The sequence below is a fragment of the Pan troglodytes genome, chromosome 5 (assembly GCF_028858775.2).
Source record: "Pan troglodytes isolate AG18354 chromosome 5, NHGRI_mPanTro3-v2.0_pri, whole genome shotgun sequence".
In the NCBI taxonomy this organism is placed as follows: Eukaryota; Metazoa; Chordata; class Mammalia; order Primates; family Hominidae; genus Pan; species Pan troglodytes.
The window spans coordinates 113,783,499-113,799,353 of NC_072403.2; the positions used below are offsets into that span (position 1 = coordinate 113,783,499).

Below are 15,855 nucleotides of genomic sequence, written 5' to 3' on the forward strand. Positions count from 1 at the left end.
TTGCCCAGACTTGGAAGCCACCAAAATTTTTTCCAGTGGGTGAGTGGACAAATAAACTGTGGTATATTCACACTATGTAATATTATTCAGCACAAAACAGAAATGAGCCATCAAGCCATGAAAATACATGGAGGAAACTTAAATGCTTATTACCAAGTGAAAGAAAACAATCTGAAAAGGCCACATTCCAACTATGTGACATTCTGGAAAAGGCGAAACTCTGGAGCTACTAAAAAGATTAACGGTTGCCAGGAGTTAGAGTGGGGAAAGGAATGAATATGTAAAAGCACAGAGAATATTTAGGGCATTGAAACTATTTTGTATTGATACTACAATGGTGGATGCATGCCATTATACATTTGTCAAAACTCATAAAATAGACAACACCAAGAATGTGCCCATAATGTAAACTATGGACTGGGAGTGGTAATGATGTGCCAGTGAATGTTCGTCTGTTGTGAACATGTTCTGATTTGGTGCTGGATGTTGATAGTAGGGTAAACTAGGCCTCTAGGAGGGGTAGGGAGATATGTGAAATGTCTGTACCTTCTGCTCAGTTTTGCTGTGAACCTAAAATTGCTAGAAAAATTAAGTCTATTAATTAATTAATTAATTTGAGACAGTCTTGTTCTGTTGCCTAGGCTGGAGTGCAATGGCACAATCTCGGCTCACTGCAACCTCCACCTCCCAGGTTCAAGAGCTTCTTCTGCCTCAGTCTCCCAAGTAGCTGGGACTACAGGCACCTGCCACCACACCCGGCTAAGTTTTATATTTTTAGTAGAGATGGAGTTTCACCATGTTGGCCAGGCTGGTCTCAAACTTCTGACCTCATGTGATTCACCCACCTCGACCTCCCAAACTGTTGGGATTACAGGTGTAAGCTGTGCCACCCAGCCTAAGTCTATCACTTAAAAAAAAAAAATCATGAAAAATTATTGGGAAGCTGAAATAATGAAATTATGTTAAGAAGCTGATTTTTGCCAGGATTTTTTAAATTAATTCCCCTAACAACTTTAAATGTATTGTTAAATATATTTAGAAATTAGAAAATTGAGTTATAGAAGTAACTAATTTATCAATAATTTATCCAATTAGTATTTACTGGGCACCTACTATATGCTAGGCATTGTATTAGGCATGGAAGATATTATAATGAGTTCATATAAATGTTATATTTTAGGAGAGTGAGACAAAAACCCAATAGTAAGCCAACAAGTAAAACAATTGAAAATGACTTAAGTACTGTGAGAAAATAAATAATGAGATAGATAATAACAGAGAAGATTCTCTTTAGATAGAACCAAAGGAAAGATTTTATATTTAACTTGAGCCTTAAAGGAAGCAAAAGAGCTCACCATTTGAAGAGCATTATAGACAGATAAAACAACAGGTAAAGGGCTTTGAGATGGAAAATAGCTTTGTATTTTTGAATCTGGGAGAAAACAGGATATCTAGACCTTAAGGAAAAGAAAATGGAGTTGGAGAGAGAAAGGTAAGTTTTAAGCTAAAGGCTTAAACTTTATGAATATTTTATTCATTTAACACATGCGCCTTGAGCACCAATGGCTTGCCAGTCATTTTCTTCTATGCACTGAGATAAATTAATGAACATAATCTCTAATTCCTCTATACTCATGGGTTTATGTCATAATAGGGGAAGAAAGAATTGCACATACATCAAAAGATAAATAAACAAAACTTCAGATGGGATGAGTGCTATGAGCAAAACAAAGCAGGGTAGAATAATGGAGAGTACCTTAGAGGAAAGAGACAACATATATATGCGGTTTCTTTGAAGTGGTGAATCTTGAGCATAGGGTTAAATGACGAGAAAACAACCGTGTGAAGATCTTAAGATAGATCTTCCCTGTCAGAAAAATCAATCAATCAATCAATCAATCAATAAAAAGGCAGTGCAAAGAGCCAAGACGTGGAGTTAGAAACAAATCTGGCAAGTTTGAAGACCAAAATGAAGGCCAATGCCTGGAATAAAATGAGAAAGAGAGGGAATAGAAGCTAAGTTCAAAGAGAATAGGCCTTGAAGACCAGCATAAACAGTTTTTATTTTATTCCAGTTTTAATGAAAAGCCACTGTTGGGTTTTAAGCAAATGCACAATAAAAGCAGATTTAGTTTTTACAAGATTGCTACAGCTTTCTGGGGAGAATGGACTGAGGGGGGCAGAAATGGAAAGTAAAAGATGTAGTTACAATAGGAATTCAGATAAGAAATAAAGGCTACATGAGCCATGATTCTAGCAGGGGCAGTGTAAAGAAATTAGTAGAATCAGTATATATTTTGAGGGGAGAATTTGCAGGATTTACAAAGGATAAAACAGAATTTGAGAGTGATTGCCTGGCTTTGGACTTAATCAGTTTTGTGAGTTGTGAAGCCTTTTACCAAGATGAGAGCAAGTGGTAGAACAACAGGTTTTAGGACCCATGGCAATGATGTTGAATGTTATTCTAAACACATTGGGAATCCATGTGATGATTTCAAGTAGTAGTGGGGAGGTAATTCAATGTATCCTTCAGTAAGATCCCTGGTGTTTCTCTGTATCAAATGAGCTAAAAGAAAGGGAAGCAAAGATGATGACTCACAAATCAGTTTGAGTAGCAGAGTAAACGATGGTGCCATTTTCTAAAAGCAGAGAAAACTGAAAACATGTAAAAGTTTTGGGGAAAACAAGAATTATATTTGGGACATGTTAAATGTGAGATGTAATATAATGTCTATGAGACATAAAATCATGCTGACAAGTGCTATTGGATATGTGTGCCTAAGACTTGCAAGAAGTGTGGGCCTAATATATAAATTTTGAGGTCATCAGGATAAAGATGTTATTGAATTTGATGTGTGTGGATCAGAAAAAAATAGGAATAAAATTTAAGAAAAAAGGATAGAGCTCATAACTAATTTTAGGAACATAAACATTTAACTGAGGAATTATAATAATGGACCATGGAATTTGGGGCCAGATAATGAAATGGAGTCAGGAGGGGATTGATAAATAGTAGGGAAATGTGAGTTCACTGAATTGGGGGTCTTTATGTGATCGAAGAGCATAGGCGTGGGTGTGATTAAACAATGAGTTGGATGAGTGGGTTGTTAGAAATCCTAACTAATTTTCTGACAAATGCAGGCTGCAGTTTTGACCATGCGGAAGAGAGACCAGACTTCAATGAGGGAAATAATTTGGTAATGAGTAAATAAAAGAATTAAGAGATCAGCTGTATTGGATACTTCATGTAGGTGGATTTTGAATATACCGAGAATAATAAGAATTTGAAAAAAGAGCAAAATTACCATCCAGTAGTCAAATATTTGAAAAGTAAAGGCTTCTCTTCCTACTTAATAAAACTTTTGAACCAGATTTCATTGAATGACAGCAATTGTAGAGAGAGAGAGCCTGGTCTAGCAGGGTGGAATGAGTCTCAGAGGAGCAGTAGTTATTGCACAAGGCAGGGGAAAAAATGGTGTGGGGACAGCAATGAGGGGCAGGGAAAACACCAAATGTGCCTCTGTCTCCAAGGGATATGGAGGTAAATGAAAATAGTCTGTAGGAAAGAGAGCTGAAGGCTAAGCAATGTCATCAGGGTACAGTCCAGCAGAGCAGGGAGATAAAATGGTCACTCTAAAAATCAGGTGAAGATACGAAACAACGTGCCAATCTCTGACCAGGACTTCTTTAACACACAGTGGCAGTGTTTAGAAAGGGTCAGAATAACAGGAGGTGAGGCTGCAGGGTGCATACAACTGTATAGAGAGATAAGGTAAGTCCACAGAGATGGGAAGGAAGATGAAAATAATCTTGATTATTTCTTAGTTGAGTGTGGGCAAGCTGACACATGGCTGTCATGTCTAAAACTCCTTTAGGATAGCTCTCATGGGATGACTTGTTCTCCAGGGGTTGGGGAAGAGGGTGAGCACATTCCTAGGTGGACTGGCATGGGAGTATCCTAACTTTTCTCACTCTGTAATAGCTTCCTCTAAGATAACAGGGGCTTTGCCCATAAGCAAATAGTGAATAGCAGAACCAATTGTTGCACCTTGGTTTATTCATAGCAGCACAGTCTGCCATACCATGTGCAAGTGCCTTCGATAAAATGTGCTAATGCATGGAATCTTTTTGCACTTAGTTAAACATACAAATTTCTTATAGGGCCTAATTTGCAGAGCCTCACAAAAATTGGCTCCTCACCCCTTTTTTTATTCAGATCTTGTTCAACCAACTCACTCACTTACTGGGTGTGACTTCTGTCACACTGTTGCCAATTATCCTCTTCTTGAAACACTCCAATATTATGTTGGTCTCAGGGCTTTTTACCATGCTGTGTCCTTGGCTTGAAATACTCTGTTTTCAGAGTTTCAAGTGTCTAGACTCTTTCTCATCTGTTGGATTATACTTCGTCTCTTACCTTCTCTGAAAAGACTTTCAGGAAATTACTTAATTTTGTCTTCTCTTATCTTACCGAGTACCTTGCAGTTGTTTTCTTTTCTATTGACCTATTTTATGTTTTTATACCACTTAGGAGGATCTGATAATATGTGTTGTATTTGTTTAGGCATTTGTTAACTGTTTTCTTCTCTTTATCATGAACTTCATGGCTCAAGGATTTCTATTTATATAGAGGAGGGCTGGCTCACAATAGGTGCTCCATAAAATTATGTTGGATGAATGCATAAGCACTTGATAAAGATCACTTTCTTCCTCTCTCTCTATATATATATATTTTTCTTTTTTTCTTTTTTTTGAGACGGAGTCTCACTCTGTCACCCAGACTTGAGTGCAGTGAGCAATCTTGGCTCAGTGCAAGCTCCGCCTCCCGGGTTCAATCCATTCTCCTGCCTCAGCCTCCTGAATAGCTGGGACTACAGGCACCCGCCACTACGCCCAGCTAATTTTTTTTGTATTTTTTAGTAGAGATGGGGTTTCACCGTGTTAGCCAGGATGGTCTCGATCTCCTGACCTCGTGATCTGCCCGCCTTGGCCTCCCAAAGTCCTGGGATTACAGGTGCAAGCCATGGTGCCTGGCCTTCTTCATCTATATTTTAAAGTAAACTACTACTTTTTAAACTATAATTAAATATAGTAGTTGTAATTTTCATGGTTGTTGGGACAAAATATGATTATATATATAAAAAGTCCACACTCCAATTCTTTGCACATAGTAGGCAATTAGTCAGCAATTTTTTTCATTAATTTTATCCATAGATCCCATGGAAACAGCATACCAGATATTGATTAAATGATATAATTCAAATTGAGGTATTATAATCATGGTGAAATTAGATGTCAGATATTATGTATTATATAGCATATATTACATATCACATATTATTGGTTATATATAATAAGATTTATGGCATAAGATATACCATATTTTTGCTATATAGTCATGGTGGGATTACAATAGTTAAGTTTTTTTTGTAAAGCACTACTATTTCATATAAAACCTGAATTTTCTTGTAATATTCTAGACTTCATTAATTATAATTAGAAGAAAATAAAGTTGACTGTTGTCCTAAATTAATGAGAAAATTTCTGTCTTCTAAGAAAAGCAATAATTCTAATGATGAGTTTCATGATTAACTGTTACCTCTTTTCTTCTTTTTCAATGTTTTCAGGAAGAGCCTTATGTCCTTTTTAAGAAGTCTGACAAACCTCTCTATGGTAATGATCGATTTGAAGGCTATTGCATTGATCTCCTCAGAGAGTTATCTACAATCCTTGGCTTTACATATGAAATTAGACTTGTGGAAGATGGGAAATATGGAGCCCAGGATGATGCCAATGGACAATGGAACGGAATGGTTCGTGAACTAATTGATCATGTAAGTCCCTTCCCTCATTATTTATTAGTTTGTTATGTTGCTACAAGGTTTACTCTTTTGTTGATGTATATGAAATAACTACAAAGAGTAGTGATATATTTCAAGCATGTATTTCCTTCAATAATTTTATTTAAGCTAGATAGTATTTGTCACTAAATGTAAAGAATCTAAGAGGGATATATAGCCCTATATATGTAAACAGATTAAATTTTCCACAGAAACTGAGAGATGGAACATTATCTCTCTTGATTATTACATTTCAAAGAGATACTTCCCAGGTCCTTGAGAAAGGCTTTCCTGGGCCATAAAGTTGGCAAGAGGCTTAATTAGCTTTTAAAGGAGTTATATACATTTTTAAACAGAGAGGGAGAAATGACCTATGAGTTTTTAAAGTAAGTATTCTAAGAAAAAGGGGTGAGGAGGGGTGTTTCTTTCCTTATTTTCAGTTGGAACAATCAGGCCTTTTTTTAGAATTTAGTATTTAATTAGTATTTAGTATTTTTAATTAGCTCTTGCAATTGCAAGTCTTTGTTATTTTAGAAATAACATGTTTGTCACCTTCTTATTCTCCATCCCTCCTTCTTAAGAGGACCTTAGGCATACAGGGTTTGGTATGATCTTTCAAATTCATTATGATCTAAACAAGATGGTTCTTGGTGGTACAATATGAAGATGCAACTTCAGATAGACACCTTAACTTTAAAAAGTATAATTTATAAATTTAGAAGAGGAGACTTTGTTTCTTACAAAGGGTTGCAGCATGCACGGTGGCCATTCAGACAGGTTGGGAAGCATAGTCTCTGGTTGGAAGCCAAAAGCAGACACTTTGAGGGAGGGGCAAAAGGAACAGGAATTTATGCTAAGCAAGATGGCTGAATATATATATATTTTTTCCCCAATGGGATATAGGAGAAGTCATGAATATTTATGAGAGGAGAAACTTGTGCATGAACATGAACATGCCTCTCCACGGATCCCATGTATAAAAATGGTGGCATTAGCATGGTCTGAGGGTGGAGTTTCCAGCCCTATGGCATCAAAAAGTGAAGCACAGGACATGAAAAACCTTACTAAGCATTCTCTGAAGATGGCTAGAGCCATTCAATGGTCGTGGTCTAACAGGCAAAATAAGGAAAGGCAGCATCAAGGTTGGTTGATATCACTGGTGAAGTCTTTCGAAAGGGCCGTTTTCTGTTTTCAGTGGTGAAGTCTTCTGAAAGGGCTGTCTTCTTTAGGGAAAAAAGTCTAAAGGGAGTTAGTGAGAGGTTGGTGTATAATGAGGCCTCCTGTCATGGCTGAGAATACAGTTTTCAAGGTTACTCTGGGGTTCCCTGGGCAGGGAAAAGGTCCATTCAGTTGTTTCAGGGACTTTGGATTTATTTTTATTTCTCAGATATTAGGAGAAAGTGAATTTCTGAGGCATTAGGTATTGTTAGTCCTTGAAAAAAGACCTTTTCCCTGAAAACATCATCTGCTCTTCTCCACTTTCCCATACTCGGTAGGGCTCCATAAAATAGTGTGCTCGTGAGCACTTGGTAAGGCAAAGGTGAGTTCAAATCCTAATTCTTCAACTATGCAGTTGCATGCCTTGAAAACACTGCCTTAAACACTTTGAAACTTAACTTTCTGAAACATAAGATAGAGATAAGTTATATCATTTTAATAATTAGGAATGATATATAGGAATTTTCTAACACAGCGTCTGACATATAGTAGATAATAAATAGAGATGTAACTAATAAGCCCAAACTTAGTGTCTTCTTACTTGTTCTGTCTTCTACTATAGTATTTATGAGTGTTTGTGTTGAGGGCTAAAACATAAACATTTAGACGGTATTACAATGAGAAATCTGTAGGGACTATAGCACTACAATTATTAAATTTGAATTTAATCATAGTAAGTGAGATCAGTATTAAGTTTTATTAGTGAAGTTTATTAACTGGATCCTTTGCTGTCACAAATATACCAGTGCTTTCCTACGTAAATGACCTATATGTTGTGAATGGCAGTTTTATATTAAGATTAATTAAACATAGAGAAGCATTAGTAGAGAGTCAAATTCACTGTTCGATCAGCAATAGGCAAGATAAAGAAAAACAAAATAAATAATATTTAGGGTACCAACAAAGCAGGGACACCCTTATTTTTTTTGAAAATTACTCTTAATATTAAAAAAAAACTCAAAGTAGTCATTATAGATAAAATCAAAACATTTTTGGACCTTCTTATAGTTTGATATTTTGTCAAATTTGAATTACACATACAGGGGACAAAGCTCTTGACCCCCTAAAGTTTTGATGAAAATCACTGATAATGAGGCTGATTAATTAATAAGAGAAAATACATAAAAATTTATTTAACTTGTATATACAGGACCCTTCAGAATGAAAACTCCACTTCCCAAAGAAGTACAGAAGCTTGTATTACTATCTTGAGGTTACAATGAGAATGGGGGCTTGGATCCTGGTAAAATAGTTTATGAGAAGGCAAAGAGAATAAATTTTATGGAGGGGCAATAAATGATTACAACGGAACAGAAATTAAGTTGTAAACAGTTTCCTTTTTTTTAGAACTTAAATGATGCTTGAAGACAATGATTATCTTGCAAAAGGGTCTGTTCAGATGTGGTTAGATTTTTTGTTTTCTTTCCTGTAATGGATAATGAGATTACAGGGAGGGAAACAAGAACACTTGTTCTCCTAGGCAGGTAAATTCTGACTTTTTGTAGATAGGAAAAAAAGTCTCTTCTAGTGATCATCGATCCCCAAGAATTTTTAACTTAAAATACTCATTATACCAGGAAGCCATATTTTGGGGTGAAATATTTTGATTTCCTTCACATGTAAGACTGAAAGTGAAGAGATTTATTTTCTTTCTTACATCTTTGAGGATCTTAATCCAGCATTTCTCAAAGACATTTTATTCTCCTTATATTTACATATTTTTAAGAGATGGAATCTTTCTGTGACTTAGACTAGAGTTCAGTGGCATAATCATAGTTCACTGCAGCCCTGAAGCCCTTGGCTCAAGCAGTCCTCCTGCCCCAGCCTTGCGGGTAGACATGCTAACATTCCTAGCTAATTATTTATTATTATTATTATTTTAGATATGTGGTCTTGCTATGTTGCTCATGCTAGTCTCAAACTTTTGGACTCCAGGGATCCTCCTGCCTTAGCCTCTGGAGTAACTGGGATTATTGACATGAGCCACTGTGCCTGGCTTCAAATACACTTGAAAAAATAAATTTTGTGGAAACTCATAGTTTGATACATTTTAAAATGTTAATAATATATGTCCTACTACAGAAAAAATATGGAAGCAAACAATCTATTTTGTTTTTCCTTTATATACTAATAATCTACTCTTTCAGTCCTAACAGATTTTCCATTGGGCTGATCATCTTTTGAGTTTTTATGATGATTGGTGATTGATGACTTGAAATTTTTTGGTTAGCTATAAAAAGTTGATAACTTTTGAAAGTTATCAAACTGATTTGAATCTAAATTAGGATGCTATTTTATCATATCAGTTTGCTGCATTCATAATCTTCTGTATTGTACTGTATATTTGGTATAATTTATCTGCTTCAAATATACTGAAAATAACTAGGAGACATAAATAATAATAGTACAGAAAATGTTCAGCATTCAACAATATTTATTGAAAGAATGACACAAATATTTCACAATGTTTCACAACAAACATGAAACTCAAGCACCATGCTCTTTTGAGAATATGGCCCATACATTCCAAATGCTTTTATTGTTATGTTGCCTTCCAAAATCCCCAGTGAAAGTGTCTGTTCAAGGGCCAAGAAAACAGGGTGATACCTTCTTCTGGAAATTGAAGCATCGTAACCTTTTGTATACTATTTTATAAAATATTTTATCACATTTTTCATTCTTAAAAGCAAGCTTAGCTATTGAGCCTGACATAGTAGAGATGACTACACAGAAACTTGCTAATGCAACCATTTTATTAAGTTGGGTATACATTTTACTTGTAGCTTTGAGTTGTGTTTTTGTTATAGCTAATAACTCATTTGTGGGCTCATGAGACAACTGTGATAAGCATGTTATTCTTAAAGCCAACTAGAATTATTCATTAGTGTAAGGGAAAACACCTAAACTGCAATAAGCTACCACAACATATTATTATGGGACTGCTTAAAGTGACAAGGGCAGTAAAATTACTTTCAAATCTCTGGTGATGTTTGCCTTGGCATTGGAAAACCTCAGAGATTTATGCTTGTAGACATCCATGTGTAAGCTAATAAAGTAATGCGCAAAGTATCTGTAGGGGCAGGTTGAAAATAAATCTCAGATCTGTCCCATCTTTAGTTTTTCACCGCCCATGTAGCTCATATGTTTGCCATTTTATTATGTCTCTATTATATACTTCCTGCCTTTAATATCATCTCCAGGAATGCGTATATACATTTTAGTCAGATTTTCATTTAATCAGCAATGTTATCTCAAAGCTTTCTCACTGAAATCATTGCAGAGATACTGAAAGATTACAGTATATAATTTCAAGTACTCATGTTGGCCTTTAATTTCTTTTTCATAGTCCCCTGACACCTGATGGTTTGCACAGTCCTCAGTTCTTTCCTCTTGTCAACTGTTTAATGTCCATCCCCAGAGTTCTCTGTTGGGGCTCTACTCCAAAAAGCTTTTTGTGCCATTTTATTCTTCTAAAAAGCCTGCTTTCTTCAACACCTGTAAAACTACTACCTCTGGCACTTAATCATAGACATTCCTTATTACTTGAAATTCTTTGTCCTTTCATCTTTCACACAGACTAATCCCAGCTGGAGGCAAAATTTCAGAATATCCTTAAGCCAATGTTCTGCTGGTGAATCTCTGACCTACTGTCATAATGCTGATAAAATGTGTGAGGGAATACTGAGTACTCACATTCAACAGATCTACAGTTACTTCTTAACTGTGCAAATTTGGGCACCGTCTGTCTAACTTTTCTCTTTCTCTTACTCTCCTGTGTAGCTTTGGGAAAGTTCTTTACTCTGTCTTGAGTGACTTATATCATTTATACAATGGGAATAATGATACTCACTTCATTGAATGAAGATGTGGATTAAATGTTAATATCTGAGAATAGAGCAGGACTATAGCCTTCTTTAACTTAGTTAAATACATCAGTGAGACAGCAGAGTTTGGGTGTATTTGGAGGAGACACAACAGAAGGAAAAACGTAATGACAGGAAGTAGGAAAAATTTAAATGCTTCAGGACAGTGATGCAGATCCCTCTGTAGATATTAGGCCCCTCATGCTTCAGTGTATGAGAAGCTCCTGGCACTGATGGATAATCTCATGCCTATAAATACAAATTTTTCCTTTTTAAAACCTGATCCCTAGTCAAAAAACTGCTACTTAACCTGGGTTGCAGCTAAAGAAACAGCATACAAACAGTTCTAAGACTGAGCTACTTAACGGGTTTTCAAATCAGATTTGAGAAGTAAACTCTAATTTGGGACATGAATGCATTGCATAGGCCTTAATGTGCTGAGTGGCAAATAGGAAATACTCAAGAAAAGTAGTTATTATTATTATTACTATTAAAATTATTATTATGGTTAATGTATCCAAAAAGGTGCCAATGTTTTTGAATGTTGCTATATTTTGTCTATTCAACCCCATGAGCTAGTTTACAGGATTACTGTTGAACCATGATTATATTTAAAACAAATAATTGACTAAATGTGTGCTATAATGTTATCAGAGAAAAGGGGCATTTAAAAACAGATTTTTAAAGCCACATTATCCATTCCTTTACCCCATTAGAATTGTGTAGACTATGAGAAGTTATCTAAATAGTAACATTTAAAGTTTAGCTCTTTTATAAGTGCCAAACATCTTTACAACTTCTTTGTCTTCAAAGAGATTTGTGTTTTAATATAATTAACCATTTGATGTAGGTAAAAGAGTGCATCGGGCAATAAATGCTTACTTTTTAAATTATGGTCATTTTTGTAGCTTCAATTGGAAAATTTGAGAAGTAAACAAAACTTGATCATTTGACAGGTTTTCTTAAAAAACCGGAATGAGAAAGAAATTCTGTTTCAGCTTAGAAAACAACTATAGTAAAATGGGAAGTCTGTTGGAATCTAATTCAGTATTTTACATTATTTTTAAGAAGACTCACGATGCCACAGATTTCCAGCTGTCTGAATGCTTCCCAGCTTGCTGCCTTGGCATTGCAATTGGTATTTAATATTATCAAGCCTTTTATGATTCATAAATGAGCCTTGGAGGGCCTCACTACACTTTGCTTTTGCCTCCTGATTGCTCTTTTATTATATGTTGGAAAGGAAATCAAATATTTGTTTTTCAGGGAACTTAAAAAGGCTCCAGGTATTATCACAAACATGGAAACACTAAATCAAAAGCAGTTTATTCTAAATGGGAATTGACTTGCACAGCCATAGCTTTAAATTTTGACAGCACATTGTTTAATTTTGCATCCTAGTTGAGGAACTCTAGTACTTCTTGTGAAAATAAACAAAAAGGCTAGGCGTGGTGACTCACACCTGTAATCCCAGCACTTTGGGTGGCCAAGGTGGGCAGATCACCTGAGGTTAGGAGTTCAAGACCAGCCTGGCCAACATGGTGAAACCCCGTCTCTACTAAAAATACAAAAAAGTTAGCCGGGCATGCTGGTGCACTCCCGTAATCCCAGCTACTTGGGAGGCTGAGGCACAAGAATCACTTGAACCTGGGAGGCAGAGGTTGCAGTGAGCTGAGATCACACCACTGAACTCCAGCCTGGGCAACACAGTGAGACCCCGTCTCAAAAAAAAGAAAAAAAAAAGAAAGAAATACAAATAATAAAAAAAATTACAACCAACAACAACAAATAAAAACTGTTGGGGAGTAGAAACACTATTATTATTGTATTTTTAAAATGTTGGCAAAAACAACTAAAATCACAAGTACAAATTTATAATTTCCTATGACCCCAAAGTGACAACTATTAACATATTTGTTAACTTTGCTTCAAGTGTCTCTTTTAATATAAAAGTTATAAAATATTACAGATAATGTTGAAGTGCCTTCCTCACCATAATTTTTCTTGATTTAGTATTTTCCACATCAGTCATAAAATATAAAACTGCATTTGCCTCATCCCTCTCCAGGTGTAACCAAAATTGTTCAATAGTACCATGTAACAGGATTATATCATTTTTATTTAGTCTTCTACTGATAAACATTCAAAATGCTATAATTGAAGATGCACATCTTATCTTCCATAGCACCTATGCAAAAGCTTTTCCATGATATATGCTTATTTCACATTGCATGCCTGTAGCAAAACATCTCATGTACCCCATAAATATGTGAAATATATGAACAAGGAATTGTTTATCATAGTTCATGTATTTTCTTTCCAATTTTGTTAGCAACCTCATCTGAAAAACAAATTTCATTAGATATTAAAAAGATTTTTCTCCAAAATATTTTTACTAATTTACATTTCTACCAATAGTTTATAAGAATTTCTATTCCTCTGCAAAATCATTAGTACTTGAGATTAGACATTTTGACTAGACTGTTAGAGTACATTAGACTATTTGAATTTGGTCAAATAGTCTGGGGACAAATAGAATCAAACTGCTTTAATTTTCAGATACTCATAACTAGCCATTCTTTTTCTCCATATTTATAGGCTTTTTAATTTCCCCTTCTTTGAATTCCCCATTTACTTCATTCCTTCTTATTAACATATAGTAATTTATTATATTTTCTGAATGCCTATAATGCAAATATTTTCCCCAGCTAAGACTTTATCTTTTAATTTCATTGTGTGTGTGTGTGTGCATGTGTGTGAATGTGTGTGTGTGTGTTTTCATATAGAAGTTTTAAAGTTTTAGTTTGTCACATTTAGTCATTTTTTAAATGGCTTGTGATGTTTGTGATTTGTTGGAAAAATTCTTTTTTAACTGAAGCTCAAAAAGATATTTTCCTATTTTTTAATATTCTTAATGTTTTTGTTTCTCAGATTTAGTTCGTTCATCCACTTGTGGTTTGTTTATTAAGTCCATACTGACTGGACCTCAACTTAAGTGAAAGCCTGAATTCCTTTTACGCCCTTTCTGAAGCAGTACCCCCCCAACACACCAAATTCTGCTACAACATGTATGCCAGTAATTTTCTCTTCTTTGTAAAAAAGCAACTTGAAAAGCAAGTAATTTTTACTTTTAAGGAGACATTCTGTGATTATAATCTCAGATGATAGAGACATTAGGAATTATGAAAAGTATATAACATTTTTTAAAAGGGCTAATATAGTTATTTTTAAACTTTTTTCTCAACGTGAATTTAAACAGTGAGCTGTTGAAGATATAAACAAACTGGTTCAGTGACAAGGATGTTTTGAAATTTAATCCAGAAACATGGGCTATCACTGATCAGTGTAATTCTGATTTATGCTATACTAGATTATGATTCATTAGAAATTATCCCAGGATAGCACCTCAACAACCATTTATTGAATATATATTCTGAGAAACACACAGTAACCACAGCAGTAATAATAGTTCTCAAATATAATGACTATATTTTATTAAAAAACGTATGTTAAGTGTTTAATTTTTCTTTCAGTACTAATATAATAAAGAATGTCTTCTCATGCAGTTCCAAAATTAATATTATGTTTAGAAATATTTATATATTTTTTTAAATTTAAATTTTTTTTTGCTGTGATGTATTCTGAGAATACTTAAAAGAAATTGTTTCCCTAATAACAATCTTCTGCTAATTTGCTATTAATTGCAAAATTATAGCAAAAACCAGAGCTAAGGATTATTTTATTTGGCAATTGTATCGTGAATTATTGAATAAATACCCCCAATGTACACTACTAAGTTCCTTTAAATATGACTTCTGAACTTAAGCTACTTAAAATGTCTGTAAAAAATGTTTTGGACATAAATATTCCCAGAAAAAACATAGCACAGTCATAATTTGAAGATTGAGAGAAAGTAAAATACTAAATTGACATTATAGAGACCTCTATAAATGGAGACTTCTGTACACTCCTATCCATCCTATTAATAATTTTGCCCCTACCAACTGGAAGCAACTAATTTGTTATGCAGTACAGAGCGTTGAAACTTTTCCTTACTGTAGTCAGGAAATGCTTCTTAAAAAAAAAAAAAAGCTTCAATGTCTTCTTAAATAAACAAAGAAAAACAGTTTGGAGTAGAAGAGGCGTGAAATTGGGAATTTCATCGCTCAAACAAAATGTATGTAAAAATGAAAATAGAAATATAAATTAAAGGCAAGGGAATTCTGTGAGGAAGCATTTCCAAAATCTAGTATTATTTATTTAAAGTCAGTAATAAAAATTTTGTATGTAATTTAAATAGTAAATTTACAATGACACTATTGAAGCAGTGGGCCGAAAAATTTGTTTATCTGTGGTATATGGAACATCTGTGTGTTATTAAATAATAAATACTGATTTGAATCTATTACTACCATAACAGCAGAATAAATGTAACTGAAAACAGATATAAAAAAGTGGCTTTTTAAAAGGTGATATTTTCTTTAGAGCATAGAGCAAATCTAAACAGAAAGACAAAAAAGCCCCACAAAACTTTAAAAAATTAACAAAAGGAAAATCATAGCATGAAACTTATTAATGCTATAGAAATTTGTTCAGTGTGACTGGATTTTCCTTTCACATTAAATTGCATAAAGTTTCTTTTCAAAGTAAATTTGAGTAATAGAAATTTCAGAAAAAAATTGCTCAAATAAGATATTCTTCATGATATTCCCATGTGGAAAAAAATTCAGTATTATTCATTTAGCATTTTTGTGCCATTCACATTTTTAGGTGCTGAGAAACATATAAACCCTGGGTGAGATGAACATTAAATACATTTTATATACTTTAGATAGTACAACAATAGAGATATCCTGAAAATATTTTGGGAAACATGAGGGAGTATATCTAATTTTGTCAAGGGAAAGGGTCAGGGAAGTCTTTAAGCTTGAATT

General features: G+C 34.3%; 1 protein-coding gene across 9 annotated transcripts in view; it reads left to right on the plus strand.

Moving 5' to 3' along the window:
- Positions 1–15,855, plus strand: part of GRIK2 (glutamate ionotropic receptor kainate type subunit 2) — a 1,183,302-nt gene that overhangs the window by 959,881 nt on the left and 207,566 nt on the right. For all 9 annotated transcript variants that reach the window (XM_009451673.5, XM_009451672.5, XM_054685483.2 and 6 more), the window contains 1 exon segment: positions 5,628–5,834. In XM_009451673.5, the coding sequence (XP_009449948.1) occupies positions 5,628–5,834 (207 nt within the window).